The sequence below is a fragment of the Rhinoderma darwinii genome, chromosome 4 (genome assembly GCF_050947455.1).
Source record: "Rhinoderma darwinii isolate aRhiDar2 chromosome 4, aRhiDar2.hap1, whole genome shotgun sequence".
NCBI lineage: Eukaryota > Metazoa > Chordata > Amphibia > Anura > Rhinodermatidae > Rhinoderma > Rhinoderma darwinii.
Window position 1 is genome coordinate 62229173 of NC_134690.1, and position 17850 is coordinate 62247022.

Below are 17850 nucleotides of genomic sequence, written 5' to 3' on the forward strand. Positions count from 1 at the left end.
TATTTATTAGATCCGTTTTTTGGGTCAGTGTTTGGTCTTGGTTTTTTAGGTGGTATAGTTCTGAGTAGAAGCCACAGAATTCCCTGGATATATCTTCCGTTGTATGCAGTAGTTTGTTTATTTTATCTTTTATTTTAGGTATAAATGTATTTGAATGTTCTTTTCTGATTACATTGGCTAGTCTCTTTCCACATTTGTCTGCTGCCATGTACCTTTTGAACTTCGCGAAGTAGAAGTTTTTTTCGGTATTATAGTTCAGTAGCTCCTTCAGTTCTGCACGCAGTTTGAATAGATCCTTTTCTGATTTTATACATAATGATTTTTTATGCTTCAATTCCAATACTTTTATTTTTTCTAAAATGTTTGCAATTTGTTTTGTTTCTTTCTTTTTTTTTTCCTAGCGCCTAGTTCAATTAGAAAGCCTCTTATTACAGCTTTATGAGCTTCCAAGATATTCGAGTTACATATGTTGTCTGGACAGTTGTCTAGGAAATAGTCTGTTATACGTGACAGTATGTAGGTTTTGTCTTCTTTGTTGGTGAGCAAACTGTCATTTAATTTCCAATTAAAATAGTTGCCATTTTGTTTTTGGGTGAAAGAAAGGAGTAACAAGAGTGGCGCATGGTCCGACTGTGTGATAGAACCATATTTTACTTGAGTTATCGTGCTGATAAGAGAGTGAGGTACAAATAGGTAATCTATTCTAGAATATTTTTTGTGGACCGCCGAGTAAAATGAATAATCTCGGCTAGAAGGATTTTTAATTCTCCATGCGTCTACCAAGTGAGCTTCTGCAAGTAGTTTTTTATATATTTAAGTTTTTTATATGAAATTGATGAACTGTTGTTAGAAGTGTCTATTGAGGGTTGGAGTGGAATATTAAAGTCGCCTTCTAGAATCAATTCACCTTCCTTGAATTGTTCCAATTTTTGCATCAATTGTTTGATGAACTTCTCTTGGTTATTATTAGGCACGTATAGATTTGTGAATGTGAATATTTTACCAAGTATATACCCCTTCAAAAGAACATATCTACCTTCAGTATCTAGTAACACATCTTTACAGGTGAAGGGAACTTTTTTATTAATGATGATGGTGACACCCTTAGATCTTTTAAGGGGTGTTGAAGAGTTGTACCATTTCGTGAAGATTTTATTTTTTGTTAATGGGGTATAATTTTTTTTAAAGTGGGTTTCTTGTAGAAATGCTATGTCTATTTTCTCCTTTTCTAAGAATTGGAGTATTTGCAGTCTCTTACCAGGGACATTGATGCCTCTAACATTGTACGTAGCTATTTTAAGGTCAGCCATTATTTAAATAGTACATATAATTTGTTATGATAGTAAAATTCAGCAGAGACAGAACAGTAATAACAAGAATTAAACAAATCTTAAACAATTGGGTGTGTATTAGATAGGGTGAACGTATGATTGTTGGTATATTTATATATATCCAACACAAATATGCTGCCGGTGGAGATCTATTGGAAATCATTCCAATCATTCCAATCTCGACCGGGGTTTATAGCATAAATCAAATTTCCCGGGGGGGGGGGGTGGTATCTAAACCTGAAAAAGTTTGCGTAGCAAGAGAGATCATTTACATTTTAGAACCAAATTCTTCCAGCAAGTCTAAAGAATTATAATAAACATACAGATATAACAATATCAATCAAATTTCGCAAAAGGATATTTGAAGTCATTTTCTATCTTCCTCATCTTTTCGGAGTTTTCTTCCGGATCGGTCTTTTTCATCTTCTTTGTTTTCTTTGGGGTAGCTGTTTCCCAGTTATCCTGTTTTGGAAGTTGTGGGAAGTTAAATTCATCTTCTGGGCGAGTCCAGTCTGGTATTTGTAGATGAGAGAGGTCTAATTTGTTGAGAACAAATTCCAAGTCTTCTGGTGTTTTGATGGTCAGTGTTTTATTTTGTAGAGATATAGCAAGGCCAAAGGGGAACATCCATCTGTATAGAATGTTTCTCTCTCTTAGTGTTTTGGTTAGAGGTTGTAATTGCCGTCTTAGGTCCAAAGTTAGTTTGGAGAGGTCTTGAAATATGACAATTTTGCATTCCTCGTATTCTATTTTCCTCGCATATCTTGCTTTGTGCAGTATTTCCTCTTTCAATCTGAAGCTTTGTAAGCAATAAAGAATGTCTCTTGGTTCGTCCGGTCCAACCGATCTGGGTCTAAAAACCCTGTGAGCTCTTTCAAGACCTACTTCGGTATTTCCTTCCTTCCCCAGAAGTTCGTTGAATATATGTGTGAGTACATTGGTGATTTCTTTGTCTGCGACTGTTTCGGGGACACCTCTTATTCTTAGATTATTTCTTCTAGACCTATTTTCAAGGTCGTCTATATGTAACCTTTGTAAATATGATTCTTTTTGTTTATCAATGAGTATCTCAGATATTCTTTCGGCATGTGAGATGACTTGGGTACACGTGTCCTCCAGTGATTGTATCCTGGTAAAGGCTTGTTTGACGTCGTTCCTCATTTCCGATATTTCCTCTTTTACTGTCTGGGTGAATTCTTTGAATAGTCCCCTTATGCAGTCTGTTGTAGGTAGTGCTTTTATATATTCTTTGAGGTCAGCTGCATCATGTGTCGTTGGTTGTTCTTCTTCACTGTCTGACCAGCTTGAAATGGCGAAATTATCTTTAGTTTTATCCTTCCTTTCCGATCTAGCGCTATGGTTTTCTTCAAAAGTCAGTTTTTTACTGGTGGTTTCAACCTCTTGTCCTTTTTTGGGGGTTTTACCAGTCCTGATTTGTTCTTCATTTGGACCTTTCATGGGTTTCCCCATTGTGATCTGTATTCCCCTTATTCAACTTGCTGGAAGAAGGTATTATGAGATTAGGGCATTCCAGGAGTCCTATAGCAACACATGACCTGGGTTTCTTTTAGGTAATGTCCTTCGGAGCTGTGGGTTATTAGGTTCTAAATGTTAATTGGTTTGTGCAATTAGATTGTATTTTAATTCAAATCCAGAGTGCGGTATTACACTGGCATCCAGATGTTTGGTTTGTGTAGTTAGTCAGAAGGTATGTGGTCTAGCAGGGGAGGAGCCTTGCTATTTCTTGTTATTTAAGGTTATAGATCTATGTATGAATGTTCATATTCAGGTGCATTCAGATACCGTTAGGCCTTTATGTTTATGCAAGGGGTATTTTGTTCCTGCTGAGTAGCTTTCACCTTGCTCTTATGTTGAGCTGAGTCCTTTGTTTCAGGAGAATAGGCACTTCCTGTCCAACGGCCTGAGGGCTTTTTTTTTTTTTTTTCCCCCCCTCATTAGTAAATCTAGACCCCGGCTTCTACTTGCAGCGATTCTACCAAAGGCCTAATGGCTTTATTGGTACCTGAGGGCTCTTCTGAGCTGAGATGGGACCAGAAGCGCGATGTCCTGGAGCTCCTGTTATTATTTCAGCTGCGTGCGTGTCTGCACGCTTTCCGGCCGGGTGCGGCTCCAAATTTACTCCCCGGTCTCCGGTCGTTGTTAGGCCGCGGCGGCACAATCTGTCTCGGCCGCTCTAAAAGGGTCCTCGGAGCAGGTATGTACACCTTGATTCTCTCCGGTGCGCTTTTTGGGGCTAGAAGACCCTTTTTCTACTTGTGATAGGGATATATATATAACTTATTCACGGAGTTCCCTCCAGATGCGTCCACTCCGTTGCTCCGCTAGCCACGGCCCCCCAAAGTGAAGCGGTTTTTAATACTGGTGCTGACATAAATATTTCTGCACAAACAGCCAAAAATGGATGTCCATTCCCATCTATGGTTTGCTGGCCACTGCAATAAATTTACTGTTTACAACCAATGAAATTCTGTTACTTTGGTTGGAAAACATGTGAGATAAACCATAACTAATTCTTGAATTAGGTACTTTTTTTTTCTTTTAAAGTTGAATTCTTTTTTTCCATGCTTTTTAATAGTTTGCGTGACTTTAGGTAGCTTTTTTTGTTTCCATTGTCATGTAGCAATTGAGTAAATAGTACAAAACATGTAGCCCTATGCCCCAATTTTGCATTTATTTATTTTTTCCTTTTGTTTTCGGCACTAGTTCTCATGGCCTATTGTCACGAAGGGTCTGTGGACCCACTGGACCGTACCGCCTTGGTGGTTAGGCAGCTGGCCAACAGGGTGCAGGTGAATGTCTATAGTTCGTATAGGTACCTGTGGCAGCTCAGACAGCAGCAGGGCAGGCTCGGCTTGGACTAGGCGCCAGGTAGACGGGCGAGGGGAAGCAGGTCAGATGTGGAATACAGCACGACACGACTTTGGCACAGCACATTGCTCGACCAGGATGGTATGGAATGCAAGGAACAGGAACAGGAAACCGGAACACACTAGGAGGCCATCCCATAGACAATCTAGGAAACATTAACAACGCTCAGGCATAGAAGCAGGGGGCTGGACCCCTCTTATAGTCCAGGGTACTCACGGGTGAATGTTCATCAAAAGTCCGGTACGCGTTCTGCCCCTTTAATAGCGGGCATGAGCGTGCGCGCGCACCCTACGGGATTCGGCTGAGGTGAGTGGAAGCGGGCGCTGGCGTCTCCTGAGGAGGCTGGGGCCAGCGCTTGCCGACTCGTGGCTGCGGCTATCAGGTGGGGATTGGAGCTGACAGCCCGCAGCCACGGACATTACACCTATGCATTGACTGGACACCAAGTTGCTATTACATGTTCTGTTTTGTGGACGAGTCCTCTGTTCTCCACAGAATAACTACTGGTGACCATAGCTATTGTGTCTATTATATGTACTGTATACACCAAGTGGTCACCAATACATGAAATCATTAACAGTTGGGAAGAAGGAGACTTCAAAACATGTCGAATGTTGGAACTCCGTGATATGTAATTGATAGATTACTAAAAAGTGACTTTGTAAGTGGTGTTGAGTTTTAACTACTGTAGTTTATAGGTAATCATGTTTGTCCTTTAAGAACAGGTGCAAAAATAAACCGGACCATTTTGTTCACCACTTTATGGAAATGAAACTTGCTAGCACTTGGTACATTGTAATGTGTGAACATAAAGCATAGTGTACAGCCATATTTAATTGCCAGAAGCTATACAGGAACTTTGTAATGATTCGCACCTGGTTCGGCGATGAGGTGTTTTTAAAATATATTTAGCCATAAAATATACTGTACATGAGGTGATAATGTACATTCTCTCTCATTGACCTCATTTAAATGTTTAGCTTGTTGAACGTCATGCATATTGATTCCTAACTGTTATATGGTAGTAGACTACTCAGTAGTATTCTAGCCCTCAGTAGTATAGATGTAACCAAGTGAAACATAGCCTTTAATATCAGAGATGACACACTTTTTTAATGCAGCTTTAGTTTTTTATATTTCAGCCATGTATGTATCAACATTGTTTTTGTATTAAGTTTAATGGTAGCATATTGAATGTAATCTGGATCCACTATCTTTATAATCCGGATTAATGGGATGGGGGAATTGACTTCCCTTTTTCTTTCTCTTTTTCCGCTGAGACTAGGAGCACCTATGACTGTCTCAGGTGCTCATTTTTTCTGGTGTGCATTATATGTATGCAGGTACTGGCAGTAGCGATCCCAACCGGTGCATGTTGACTACTTATTTATGTTAGGAAGCGCAGTCCGTATATGATTATCACATGCAAAATAAAATCTGTTAATCAAAATGTTCTGTTTATCTCAAAATAATGCTAATGAAACTACAATTCTACCCCTCAAACATGGGCAGAAAAATAACAAAAAAGTTATGGCTCTCTGAATGTGGTGACACAAAACAAAGTATTTTCAATAAAAAGGGTTTATCATGCAAAAGTAGTAAAACATAGAATAAAAAACTGTACATGCAGTATTGTGCAAAAGTTTTAGGTTTAGAGGTTGTGGAAGACTTTCATGTCACAGGTCCACCATAGCAAGACTGAGCACAGCAGCAATGTCTCTCCCAGGCAAAGATTTCAAAGCAGACTGGGGTTTCAAGATGCGCTGTTCAAGCTCTTTTGAAAAAGCACAAAGAAACGGTCAATGGGTGTTGACTGTAGACGCACTGGTTGGCCAAGCAAACTTAGTGCAGCAGATGAAAGACACATCATTCTTTTTTCCCTTTGAAATCGGAAGATGTCCAGCAGTGCCATCAGCTCAGAACTGGCAGAAACCAGTGGCCCCCAGGTACACCCATCTACTGTTCAGAGAAGTTTGGCCAGAAGTGGTCCTCGCGGAAGAATTGCGGCCAAAAGCCATGCCTTCGATGTGGAAACAAGGCCAAGTGACTCAACTATGCACAAAAACATAGGAACTGGGTTACAGAAAAATGGCAGTAGGTACTCTGGACTGATAAGTCAAAATTTGAGATATTTGTATGTAACAAAAGGCAGTTTGTTCACCGAAGGGCTGAAGAGCCGACGGAATAGTACGTCGCGGGAGTAGTGGCCATTTCGGCCGTCTTGCCGACACATACAGGAGCTGTGACAGCTGCTGTCTCGTACAGCAGCTGTCACAGCTTCTACAGCGGGGACCGATCGCTGTGTCCCCGCTGATTAACCCCTTAAAAGCCGAGTTCAATAGAGATCACGGCTTTTTAGGGGTTAAGCTACCATCACCGGCCAGCTACACGATAGCGGCCGGCGATGGTGACTATGGCAACCGGACACCTAACAATGGCGTCCGGCTATGCCATCGACGGAAGCCTAGTGGATCCTGACAAAGTCAGGACCCACTATGCTTGCTGTCAGTGAGTAGCTGACAGCTCTAATACACTGCACTATGCATGTAGTGCAGTGTATTAGAATTGCGATCAGGGCCCCCTGCCCTCAAGTCCCTTAGTGGGACAAAGTAATAAAGTAAAAAAAATGTGTAAAAATAAGAAAATAAAAGTTTTAAAAGTAAAAATCCCCTTTTTCCCTTATCAGTCCTTTATTATTAATAAAAATATATAAACAAATAAACTATACATAATTGGTATCGCCGCATCCGTAACGGCCTGAGCTACAAAATGATTTAGTTATTTATCCCGCGCGGTGAACGCCGTAAAAGAAAATAGTAATAAACCGTACCAAAATCACAATTGTTTGGTCACTTCACCTCCCAAAAAATGGAATAAAAAGAGATCAAAAAGTCGCATGCACCTAAAAATGATCCTGATCAAAACTACAGTTCGTTACGCAAAAAATAAGTCCTGCCACGGCTTTTTTGATGTAAAAATAAAAACGTTCTGGCTCTTAGAATAAGGTAACACAAAAAGTAAATGAATTTTTACAAAAAGTATTTTATTGTGCAAACGCCATAAGACATAAAAAAAACAATAAACATATGGTATCACCGTAATCGTATCACCCCGCAGAATAAAGTGAATATGTCATTTATAGCGCACGGTGAACACTGTATAAAAAATATAATAAAAAAACAATAGTAGAATTGCTGTTTTTTAGTCACCACGCCAGTTAAAAAATAGAATAAAAACTGATCAAAAAACCACATGCACCCCATGAAAACTACAATGAATTCCTCAAGGGGTCTAGTTTCCAAAATGGGGTCACTTTTGGGGGGGTTTCCACTGTTCTGGCACCACAAGACCTCTTCAAACCGGACATGGTGCCTAATAAAAAAGAGGCCTCAAATCCACTAGGATTGCTTCTGAGGCCGGTTCTTCAGTCCATTAGTGTCACATGTGGGATATTTCTCAAAACTGCAGAATCTGGGCAATAAGTATTAAGTTGCGTTTCTCTGGTAAAACCTTTTGCGTTATAAAAAGGATTTTTTGACAAAAAAAGAAAAAAAATTAAATTTCACCTCCTACTTTGCTCTAAATTCCTGTGAAACACCTAAAGGGTTCATAAACTTTCTAAATGCTGTTGTGAATACTTTGAGGAGTCTGGTTTCTAAAATGCGGTGTTTCATAGGGGTTTCTAATATATATGGGCCTCTCAAAGCCACTTCAGAACTGAACTGGAACATAAAAAAATAAATAAATTAGGCAATACTTTGCTTCTTACATTATAATGATAATGAGCCGTGCCCACTCCAGTTTTGACAGTATGTATAAATGGAGACCCCTATTAGACCGTTTCAGTGCCCGGTTTTCCCAAGCATACAGCCCCGAGAATTGTATTTCTATTGACGAGTCCTTGGTACATTATAAAGGGAGGCTTCAATTCCGCCAGTACCTGCCGGGTAAGAGGGCAAGGTATGGCGTGAAGATGTACAAGCTGTGCGAGAGTGCATCAGGGTATACCTACAAATTTAGGATATATGAAGGAAAGGACACCAGTATTCAGCCCCCGGAATGCCCCCCCTTACTGGGAGTTAATGCAAACATTGTGTGCGATTTGGTGCATCCACTGCTGGACCAGGGTCACCACTTCTACCTGGATAATTTTTATACCAGCGTCCCACTCTTCAACTGCCTCGCTTCCAGAAGTCCTGCGGCATGTGGAACTGCTAGAAGAAATCTGAGAGGCCTCCCTAAGATTCTGCAGGGCAAACAAGAAGGGGTGAGAGCAGGGCACAATCTAGCTGCAACGTATTGTGTGTCAAGTACAAGGACAAGAGAGATGTCCTTGTACTGACAACAATACATGGCCATACCAGTACCCATGTACCAGGACGAGGTACCAGTACAGAGACCCCCAAACCAGACTGCATCCTGGACTACAATAGGTACATGGGAGGGGTGGACTTGTCAGATCAAGTCCTGAAACCCTACAGCGCCATGCGGTGTGGTATAAGAAGCTGGCCGTGCACATCATACAGATGGCATTATACAATGCGTACGTGCTACATCGATGTACAGGCCAGACGGGAACTTTCCTGGAATTTCAAGAAGTGGTTATCAAGAAACTAATTTTTAGGGACCCAGAAGGGGGGGCACCCAGTACTTCTGGAAGTGAGGCCACACGCATCGTACCAGGGCAACACTTTCCAGAAGAAGTTACCCGAACTGGCAAGAAGGGCATAAGTCAAAAGAGGTGCAAAGTCTGCTATAAGAGGGGGATAAGGGAGGACACAATATATCAATGTGACACGTGTCCTGAAAAACTAAGGCTCTGTATGAAAGAGTGTTTTAAAATGTATCATACATCCCTTTATTTTTAATCTACCCTAGTTTTACTTCCCCTGATGCACTCTGCACAGCTTATCCCCCCCTCGTCTTTCCCTTCTGATCCCTGCTGCGTGCCCAGGCAGCTGATAACAGCCACATTGAGGGTATTGCCATACCCAGGAGAATCCACATTACAGTTTATGGGGTGTATGTCTCCGGTCAAAATGCTCACTACACCTCTAGATGAATGCCTTGTAGTTTTTGAAACGGAGTCACTTCTTGGGGGTTTCAACTGTACTGGTACCTCAGGGGCTTCTGCATACATGACTTCGCACCAGAAAATCCCCAGTAGGCCAAATGGTGGTCCTTTCCTTCTGAGCCCTCCCATGGGCCCAAACGGCAGTTTATCACCACAAATTGGGTATTGCCGCACTCAGGACAAATTGGGCAACAGAATGGGGTAATTTATTTATTGTGAAAATAAGACATTTTCAGCCAAAACTACATATTATTGGAAAAAATTAATTAATTCCCAGCCCAATTCAAATAGGTTCTGTGAAGAAACTATGGGGTCTAAATGGTCACATTACCCATAAATGAATTCCTTGAGGGGTTTAGTTTCCAAAATGAGGTCACTTCTGGTGGGTTTCCATTGCTTTGATACCTCTTGGGCTCTGCAAATGCCACATGGCACCCGAAAACCAATCCAGCAAAATCTGGACTCCAACAAACACATAGCGCTCCTTTCCTTCTGAGCCCTCCCATGGACCCAAACGGCAGTTTATCCCCACATATGGGGTATTGCCACACTAAGGACAAATTGGGCAACAAAATGGGTATTTTGTTCCCTGTGAAAATAAGAAATTTCGATCACAAATGACATCTTATTGGAAAAAATTACATTTTTTTTAATTTCACAGCCCAATTCAAATAGGTCTTGTGAAAAAAACTGTGCGGTCAAAATGATAACAACAACCATAAATGAATTCCTTGAGGGGTGTAGTTTCCAAAATGGGATCACTATTGGGGGATTCCTACTGTTTTGGCACCTCAACATCTCTTCAAACCTGGCATGCTGCCTAAAATACATTATAGTAGGGCGCACTAGAGCCACATGTAGGACATTTCTAAAAACTTCAGAATCTGGACAATACATATTTAGTAGTGTTTCTCTGGTAAAACCTTCTGTTACAGAAAAATTTTTCAATAAAATTGAAATTCAGCAAGAAAAATGAAATATGCAAATTTCACCTCCACTTTGCTTTAATTCCTGTGAAATGCCTGAAGGGTTAAAAAAAATATTTCTAAATGCTGTTTTGAATACTTTGAGGGGTCTAGTTTTTAAAATGGGGTGTTTTGTCGGGGTTTCTAATACATAGGCCCCTCAAAGCCACTTCAGAACTGAACAGGTACCTTAAAAAAAAGGCTTTTGAAATTTTCTTAAATATATGAGAAATTGCTGTTTATGTTCTAAGCCTTGTAATTTCCAAGAAAAATAAAAGAATGTTCAAAAAACGATGCCAATCTAAAGTAGACATATGGGAAATGTGAACTAGTAACTATTTTGGGTGGTATAACCGTCTGTTTTACAAACAGATGCATTTAAATTCTGAAAAATGCTATTTTTCAACGTTTTCTCTAAATTTTGCCATTTTTCACCAATAAACACTGAATATATCGACCAAATTTTACCACGAACATGAAGCCCAATGTGTCACGAGAAAACAATCTCAGAATCGCTTGGATAGGTTTAAGCATTCCGACGTTATTACCACATAAAGTGAAATATGTCAGATTTGAAAAATGGGCTCTGAGCCTTAAGGCCAAAACAAGGCTGCGTCCTTAAAGGGAACCTGTCACCAGCATTTCACCTATTGAACTTTACTTATCCCTCACTGGCCGCTGCTATAAAAAGTTAATTGCCGTTATCCCCTCTCCTAAACTCCTACTCCTCTGACTGTAAATAACGTTCTGCAAACATTTTGCGCCTTTTATCAGAATAATCCGGTGTCCCTTTTTTGCACACACCAGAAGAGGACATCAATGCACAAGCGCAGGATTTTGTGTGCTGGGGGAAGGCGAGGAGCTGTCAATCAAAAGTAAGAAGGCGGGGTAAACTCGGAAAGGCTTGAGGAATGAGGATTTTACTCTTTTATGCTCATTAGCATACGATGCAGGAACACTAAAAAATCGGCTATTAAAGCTACAGAGCCAACTAAGAATACAATTATAGGTTAAATAGAAATAATTTTTCACCCACTACCACCAGGTATTGCTGGTTGACCGGTTCCCATTAAGGGGTTAATGCTGTCCTCAATGCTGAGAAATACAGGCAGATACTTATCCATCCTGCAATATCATCAGGGAGGCATCTGATGATATTGGCTACAAATTTATTCTTCAGCAGGACAACGACCCCAAACATACATCCAATGCCATTAAGAACTTTCTTCAGCATAAAGAAGAACAGGGAGCCCTGGAAGGGATGATATGGCCCCCACAGAGCCCCGATCTCAACATCATCGAGTCTGTCTGGGATTACATGAAGCCCAAAATAGGCCGCGTCCTTATGGTGGTAAAGCCAGTTGACATTTTGCAGTTTAGTGAGGCACAAAGTTGAACTACTACTGCACTGAAAGAATTTGGCAAAACCTTGTGTTGAGAAGACTTTGATTATATCATTTCGGTGTAATTTTTACATGTTTGGATTCAAAAATGCATTTTTGATGTGAGCTAATGGCCTGTTCACATCAGCGTTTGGTTTCCGTTCATTGGTTCCGTTCAACCTTTTCGTCGGAGTAACCGATGAACGGAAAGCCGAACGGAACCTATAGCTTGATTTTAATGGTAATTCTCCCATTGCAGTTGGTTTCCGTTTATTTCCTTTCATAAAGTTTCTGTTTTTTTCACGGAAACAATAGTGTAGTTGACAGCACTATTGTTTCCGTGAAAAAAACACAGAAAATGTACAGAACAGAAAGAAACAGAAACCAACTACAACAGAAGCATTACCATTGAAATCAATGGTAATGCAAACGGAAGCTATAGTTTCCGTTCGGCTTTACGTTTATCGGTTTCCACGACTAAAAGATCTGCTGGAACCGATGAACGGAAGCCAAACGCTGATGTTTACAGGCCCTAAAAGATGTTTGTGTTTTACCTTTTTATTTTCTTTAGACAATTTGTGCCCTGACATATGTTAACCTGCACTGAGTGAATGGGGTTTTAGGCCTCATGCCCACGACTAAGTTTGGGCAGTGAAAAACGGTCCGTGTGTCGGCCGCAATGCCCGGCTTGACCGTGGTACAGGTGAACGGGACTCCTGGCATCATAGACATTGGTGATGCTAGGAGTTTCTGCCTCCCCATGGAACTGCTGTTCCGTACTGAACAAAATTATACAGTTTGTTAAATGTTTAGTTACCCTTTAAAAAATATGTTAGATAAAATAAGATACTAAATCAAATCCGCTAAAAATAAACGGACTATGAAGTAAATTTATTACAGTCATTCAAGAATATAATTAAAATGTATAGGGTCCATGGCAAAGTCAGGAATGGGTCCCCCACCTTGTTGACTGTAAACTGGACTTTAGTAATGCAAACAACCGCATAACTGCTTTCACATTACGGATTAATTGTAGTGTTGTATGTTGTATCTTCTGCAAAAAGGAGAACCCAAACAATAGATCTAGACCACACAACAGGGTTTTCTCCCCACAAAAAAAGAAAATCTTATTGCACCGGAGTCGCCAACGCTATAGTTACACTCATGAATGATTCCTATTATTTGACGATATTGAAGGATATTGAATCTTAATTTCATTTTATGGCCAGTTCAAAGTCTACAGTATTTCAGTATGTTAACTTGTCTACAAATTTAATTTTGAAGCTATGTGATTTCTAATGCTTTCTCCCTCCTAGCAGTGGCATCAATAGAGCCCCTTGTCCCTGCACCATACATTAAGTTCCTCTCGACTTCTTCCTTATTCCATCCTGCAGTAATATTTTTTGTAAAGTTGTATTATTTGGTATTGCAATACTTAAAGGGTGTTGTCCAGGCAGGGAGTGGTTTTCCATACTGATGACTTATTCACAGGAAGGGTCATCAGTATATGATCGTTAGAGGTCCGACACTCGAATCCCGCAACGATACTGTTCCGGCTGCCTTCGGGCACCGGTAGTTATGCAGTGGTCGGTTCCGGAAGCAGAAGGCTCCAGTCACTGTATAGCCGTGCTGGGTTACTGCAGCTCTGCTCCTATTCATTTGAATAGGAGCAGAGCTGCAGTACTGCAGCACGGCCACTATACTTTGACCAGAGCCATCTGTTTCTGGCACCGACCACTACATAACTTCCGGTGCCCGGAGTCAACCGGAACAGCTGATCGGTGAAGGGTCCGGGTGCCGAACCCCCACCATCATATACTGATGACCTATTCTGTGGATAGGCCATCAGTATGAAAAACCGCCCCCTTCCTGGACAACCCCTTTAATCAACCCCTTGGTGACATGCAACATAACTGTACGTGACAGTCGCCAAGGAGGCAAATGGAGAAGCTTTATGGGCAGAGCCTGGCTCCATGCTCAGCGATTGTTGTCTGCAGCATACAGCCGACACTTCAGTGCAATGGCCGGGATCGGAGATCACTCTGATCTTAGCGTTTAACCACTTAGTAGCCACGGTCAATAGTGACTGTTGCATCTAAGCCATTAGAAATAGGGGAGTGGCTCCCACCGACAGACCATCAGCCCTCCCGCGACACGATTGCAGGGTTTCGATGGTTGTCTAGGCAGCCTGGGTGCCTAATAAAGGCCCCGAGGTCTGCATACTTTATGCCCCTATTATGCCCTAATAGGAACCGGTAAAAAACACAATATACTGCAATAGATAAGTATTGCAGTATATTGTGCAAGCGATCCAACCCAATCGCAAGTTCAAGTTTCATAGGTAGACTAATAAAAAAAGTTAAAAAAAAAGTTAAATAAAGTTTTTTTTTAATGTACAAAAAAAAATAATTAAAGGTTAAAAAAAAAAAAATTTCCCCTGAAGTAATGTAAAAAAAGGAATACATTTTACATAATTAGTATCAGCGCGTCCGCAAGTCCTACCTATTCTAATATAACATTGTTTAACCCGCACAGCAACCGCTGAAAAAACACTAGAATTGTTGTTTCTTTGTTCATCTCCCACAAAAATGGAAGAAAAAGTGTTCATAGTACCCCAAAATGGTACCTGAAAAAACAACAGCATCCCCCACGAAAAACAAGACCTCACACTGTTCAATCGATGGAAAAATACAAAAAAGTTATGGCTCTCAGAATATGGCAATACAAAACAAATATTTTTTTTTGACCAAGATTTCTCTTTGTTCTCACTGTTTCGTTTCCATTCCATCCCCTTCAGTTTCACATTATATGGTACTGTAGCAGTTTGGCGTCTGGTGCAACCTGCGGCACCTGCTGTCATCCGCCACCTCTGGCGTTACCTGCTACACCCACCTCCATCCGTGCCAGAACTGCGGTCACTGTCTGGACTATCCAGGTACCCTTGTGTGGGACTTTATATTGCTGGGGTTCCCTGTTGTTTGGCCAGCTGCCTCCCTGCTACGGCGGTGCGGCCTAGTGGGTCCACATACCCACAGATCGCGACAGGTACATTAAATAGTGCTATTAACCTACAACTTGTCCGCAAAAAACAAGCCCTCATACGGTTGTGTCAATGAAAAATTAAAAAGTTATGGCTTTTGGAAGGCGGTTAGGAAAAAAAGAAAATGAGGAAAAAACGAAAATTGGCTGAGTCTCTAAAGGGTTAAAGTACTTAGTTTAGACCCCAGACCCCAGAATTAGTTCAGACCTTAGTTCATAGAAAAGATGCATCTGGTGGGAATGGAAATCCAGACCTAAATTGCATTCTCCCCCTACTTCATTCTCCGTATTTGTTTAGTGCATGAGGTGCTCCAGTGAGGGAGACTTGTTTGTAATTTTCAGTATGGTTAATGACTGAAGGGATATTTGTGGCAGAGGAATTTGTGTGACTGATCCAATCAGTATACTTTTCATTCAGTCATGAGGAGCAAATGGAACGGTGGTGTTTTAAAGTGCTGTATAAGGAAGGAACAGCTGGGAACCTGGTAAATTGCAGGTCTCCTGATAGGAGCTGTGCGACAGGAGCAACTACTGCAAAATAATGTGTTCTGATGGCCAGACACTAATACAAGGTGACCTCAGAGTCGATGTGTGACTTTATATACTACTTGTTGTGTTTTGTATATGCAGACATTACGTGGTAGTTACATTTCATTTAACTTTTGTAAATCCAAATCTATATTTTTGTGTGGCTATAGTTATGCCTTTTAGAGGTTTTTAAGCTTGCGTTTGTGATGTTGAATTTAAGTGTTCTCCTCTTGCGGTCCACGTGTCGTTTTCGACCTATCTCATGAAATATCGTTTTTTTGGGGGGGTTTTCTTAGAACTGAATTGTGCTGTTCCTCTGTTAATCCTCCTGGAACTGTATGAATAAATTGAAAGCGAGGTGTTACCATTCCCCTTGTCAATGGGCTGTGTTTCCACACATTCTGACAGTGTCCAATCAGACAGTAGAGACACTCTAATGAAAAGGGTAATGGTAACACCCTGCTGCTAATTTATTCAAACATTTCCAGGAAAACTAACAGAGCAATGGGACAATGCAGAGTTCTAAGAAAATATTCTCCAGAATTGTTATTGCAACACTTCTTATTGTACTATAAGCCCAAAGATTGTACCTGAAAGCCGGGCCCTGTCTAGCGTAGTCCGAATTTGGATGACGTCTCGAATATGTTGAAGCAGAGTTAGCACAGCGTAGTGGGACCATTATTGAGTTGGCGTAGGGTAACCTGGGATGCAAGTCTAAAGAATTCCCTGTTCTTCGCCCTTGATCCGGTCAAAAAGATCCGTGTCAGTAACAGGCGGGCGACCACCGTAATCAAAATCAGGAGGCAAGGTCCGGCCGGAGGCAAGGCCCGACCAGAGGCCGGCACACGAATAAGTCAAAGCAAGCAGAGTAAAGATAATAGCTGGGTCAAACACAGGAAAATCACTGTGAACAACCGGAACAAATGCCAGGAGCTCAACACCAGGGCTTATAACCAAACCCTTGAGCGATTCCCCTTTAAGCTTCAGGAGAAATGAAGACACAAACTGCAGTGGGTTCATATTCTGAGGCTGAAGCTGCATACCACAAGCAAAGGAGCGCCATTATGTCCCGATGATGTCATGGTGACACCACATCTCTGTGCTTGGCAGTTATTGCAGAGGGAATTCACATATTCACTAAAACAGACGTGTCGGGAGAGCTGAGAGGTTCTCTCTAATAACTAGTATTCTGGCAAAGCAATGTGACAACCAATATGGTGACCTAATGGGGTTTTCCAGCAATAAACATTGATGGCATATCAATAAGATATGGGAACAATGTTTGATCAGTGGGCATTCAACTACTGGGACATCCACCAATTCCCTGTGTTGGGAATTGCATCACAGACCCATGCAACTGAATAGGGTTGCAATTCGAGTACAGTGCTCTGTCTGGAGTGGAGCTTTTCTAAGGTGCGGGGTCTAACAATCAGTATTTATTGATGGGAAATACCTTTAAGCTGGCTGGAGGCCGCCTTTACTGCATTTCTGCAGGAAGTGAAAGAAAATGTCTGCCACCGTGGTTACTACTGTATCTCACATATCTTCAGTTCTGGGAACCTCCAGAATTGCTTATATACATATGTGGGAATAGTATTCGCAGTTCTATTTATATGTCGCACTTTTATTTGCCTCATACTTTTACGTTTTATAGGCTTTTAAGGCCCCCAGTTAGCTCTGCCAGACATAGCACTCAGCGCTGGTGACCTATATAAGGATGGCGGGATAACGTATTCATTTTCTGTCTGTAAGTACCCTAGTAAAATGAGCCAGTACATCAGCAGTGCTTTTCTCGCTGTGAAGTGTGGTAAAACTGAGGCTGTTAAGGACAGAAGAAAGATGAAGCCGTGTTCTGGTTATATGCACGGTCTAAGCACAGCAAGACAGAGAGAGACAGCAGGCACTAAAATCCTTTGCAGGAAGATAAATTAGAGCAAGAAAGCACTCAGTGGAAATCCTGTGAACAGCATCAGCAGCATTTTCTGGAGAAAACAGCGGCAGCGAGAACAGCCTGGCGGGTTTTAAAGGTCACATCATCTTTCGCAAATTATAAATCAGTCAGAGAGAATTAGCCATCCAGGATGCTCTTGTCTTTCCACAAGAGTGCTTTCCTGCTGCAGTGCATTAAATTAGAAAAAAAAAACATATCCCCCGGTTGGCTGGATAGTCAACGGAAACGCTGACAGGAAGCAAGCTGAGCGGAGGAAAATATGGACTGTCCTATCTCAAGAGTGTACAGGTGGAGCTCGTGCATGAACCGCAGCCCTGCCCACTGCTGTATCATGTCATATTGCATGTGTGTGTGTGTGTGTGTGTGTGTGTGTGTGTGTGTGTGTGTATATATATATATATATATATATATATATATATATATATATATAAAATCTTTTTTTTATTTTTATGCTCTGATGTATTGTCTGATGTCATAAACAGTAGTAAATTACTTCCTTGGTCACAAATTCTCCCTGGACTTGCCAAATTGCGGACTGGATACAGTTGGGATGGAGGAGTGGAATTTTTTATTTTTTTTTAAAAAGTTGAAATGTTGCTTTACGTTTTGATAGCATTCCACCCATTGTTAACATGAATGAATATATGTACGTACGTACGTACGTACGTACGTACGTACGTACGTACGTACA

General features: G+C 41.2%; 1 protein-coding gene across 2 annotated transcripts in view; it reads left to right on the forward strand.

Annotated features, from left to right (window-relative positions):
• EIPR1 (EARP complex and GARP complex interacting protein 1) overlaps positions 1-17850 on the forward strand; it is a 242741-nt gene that overhangs the window by 154253 nt on the left and 70638 nt on the right. Inside the window, exon 1 of one of the 2 annotated variants that reach the window (XM_075863904.1) lies at positions 17356-17447. The exons of the other annotated variant lie outside the window; for it this stretch is intronic. Coding sequence (XP_075720019.1) covers positions 17419-17447 — 29 coding nt within the window. The 5' untranslated portion in view covers positions 17356-17418. Of the gene's footprint in view, positions 1-17355; positions 17448-17850 lie in introns of those variants that run through there. 2 annotated transcript variants of the gene reach the window in all.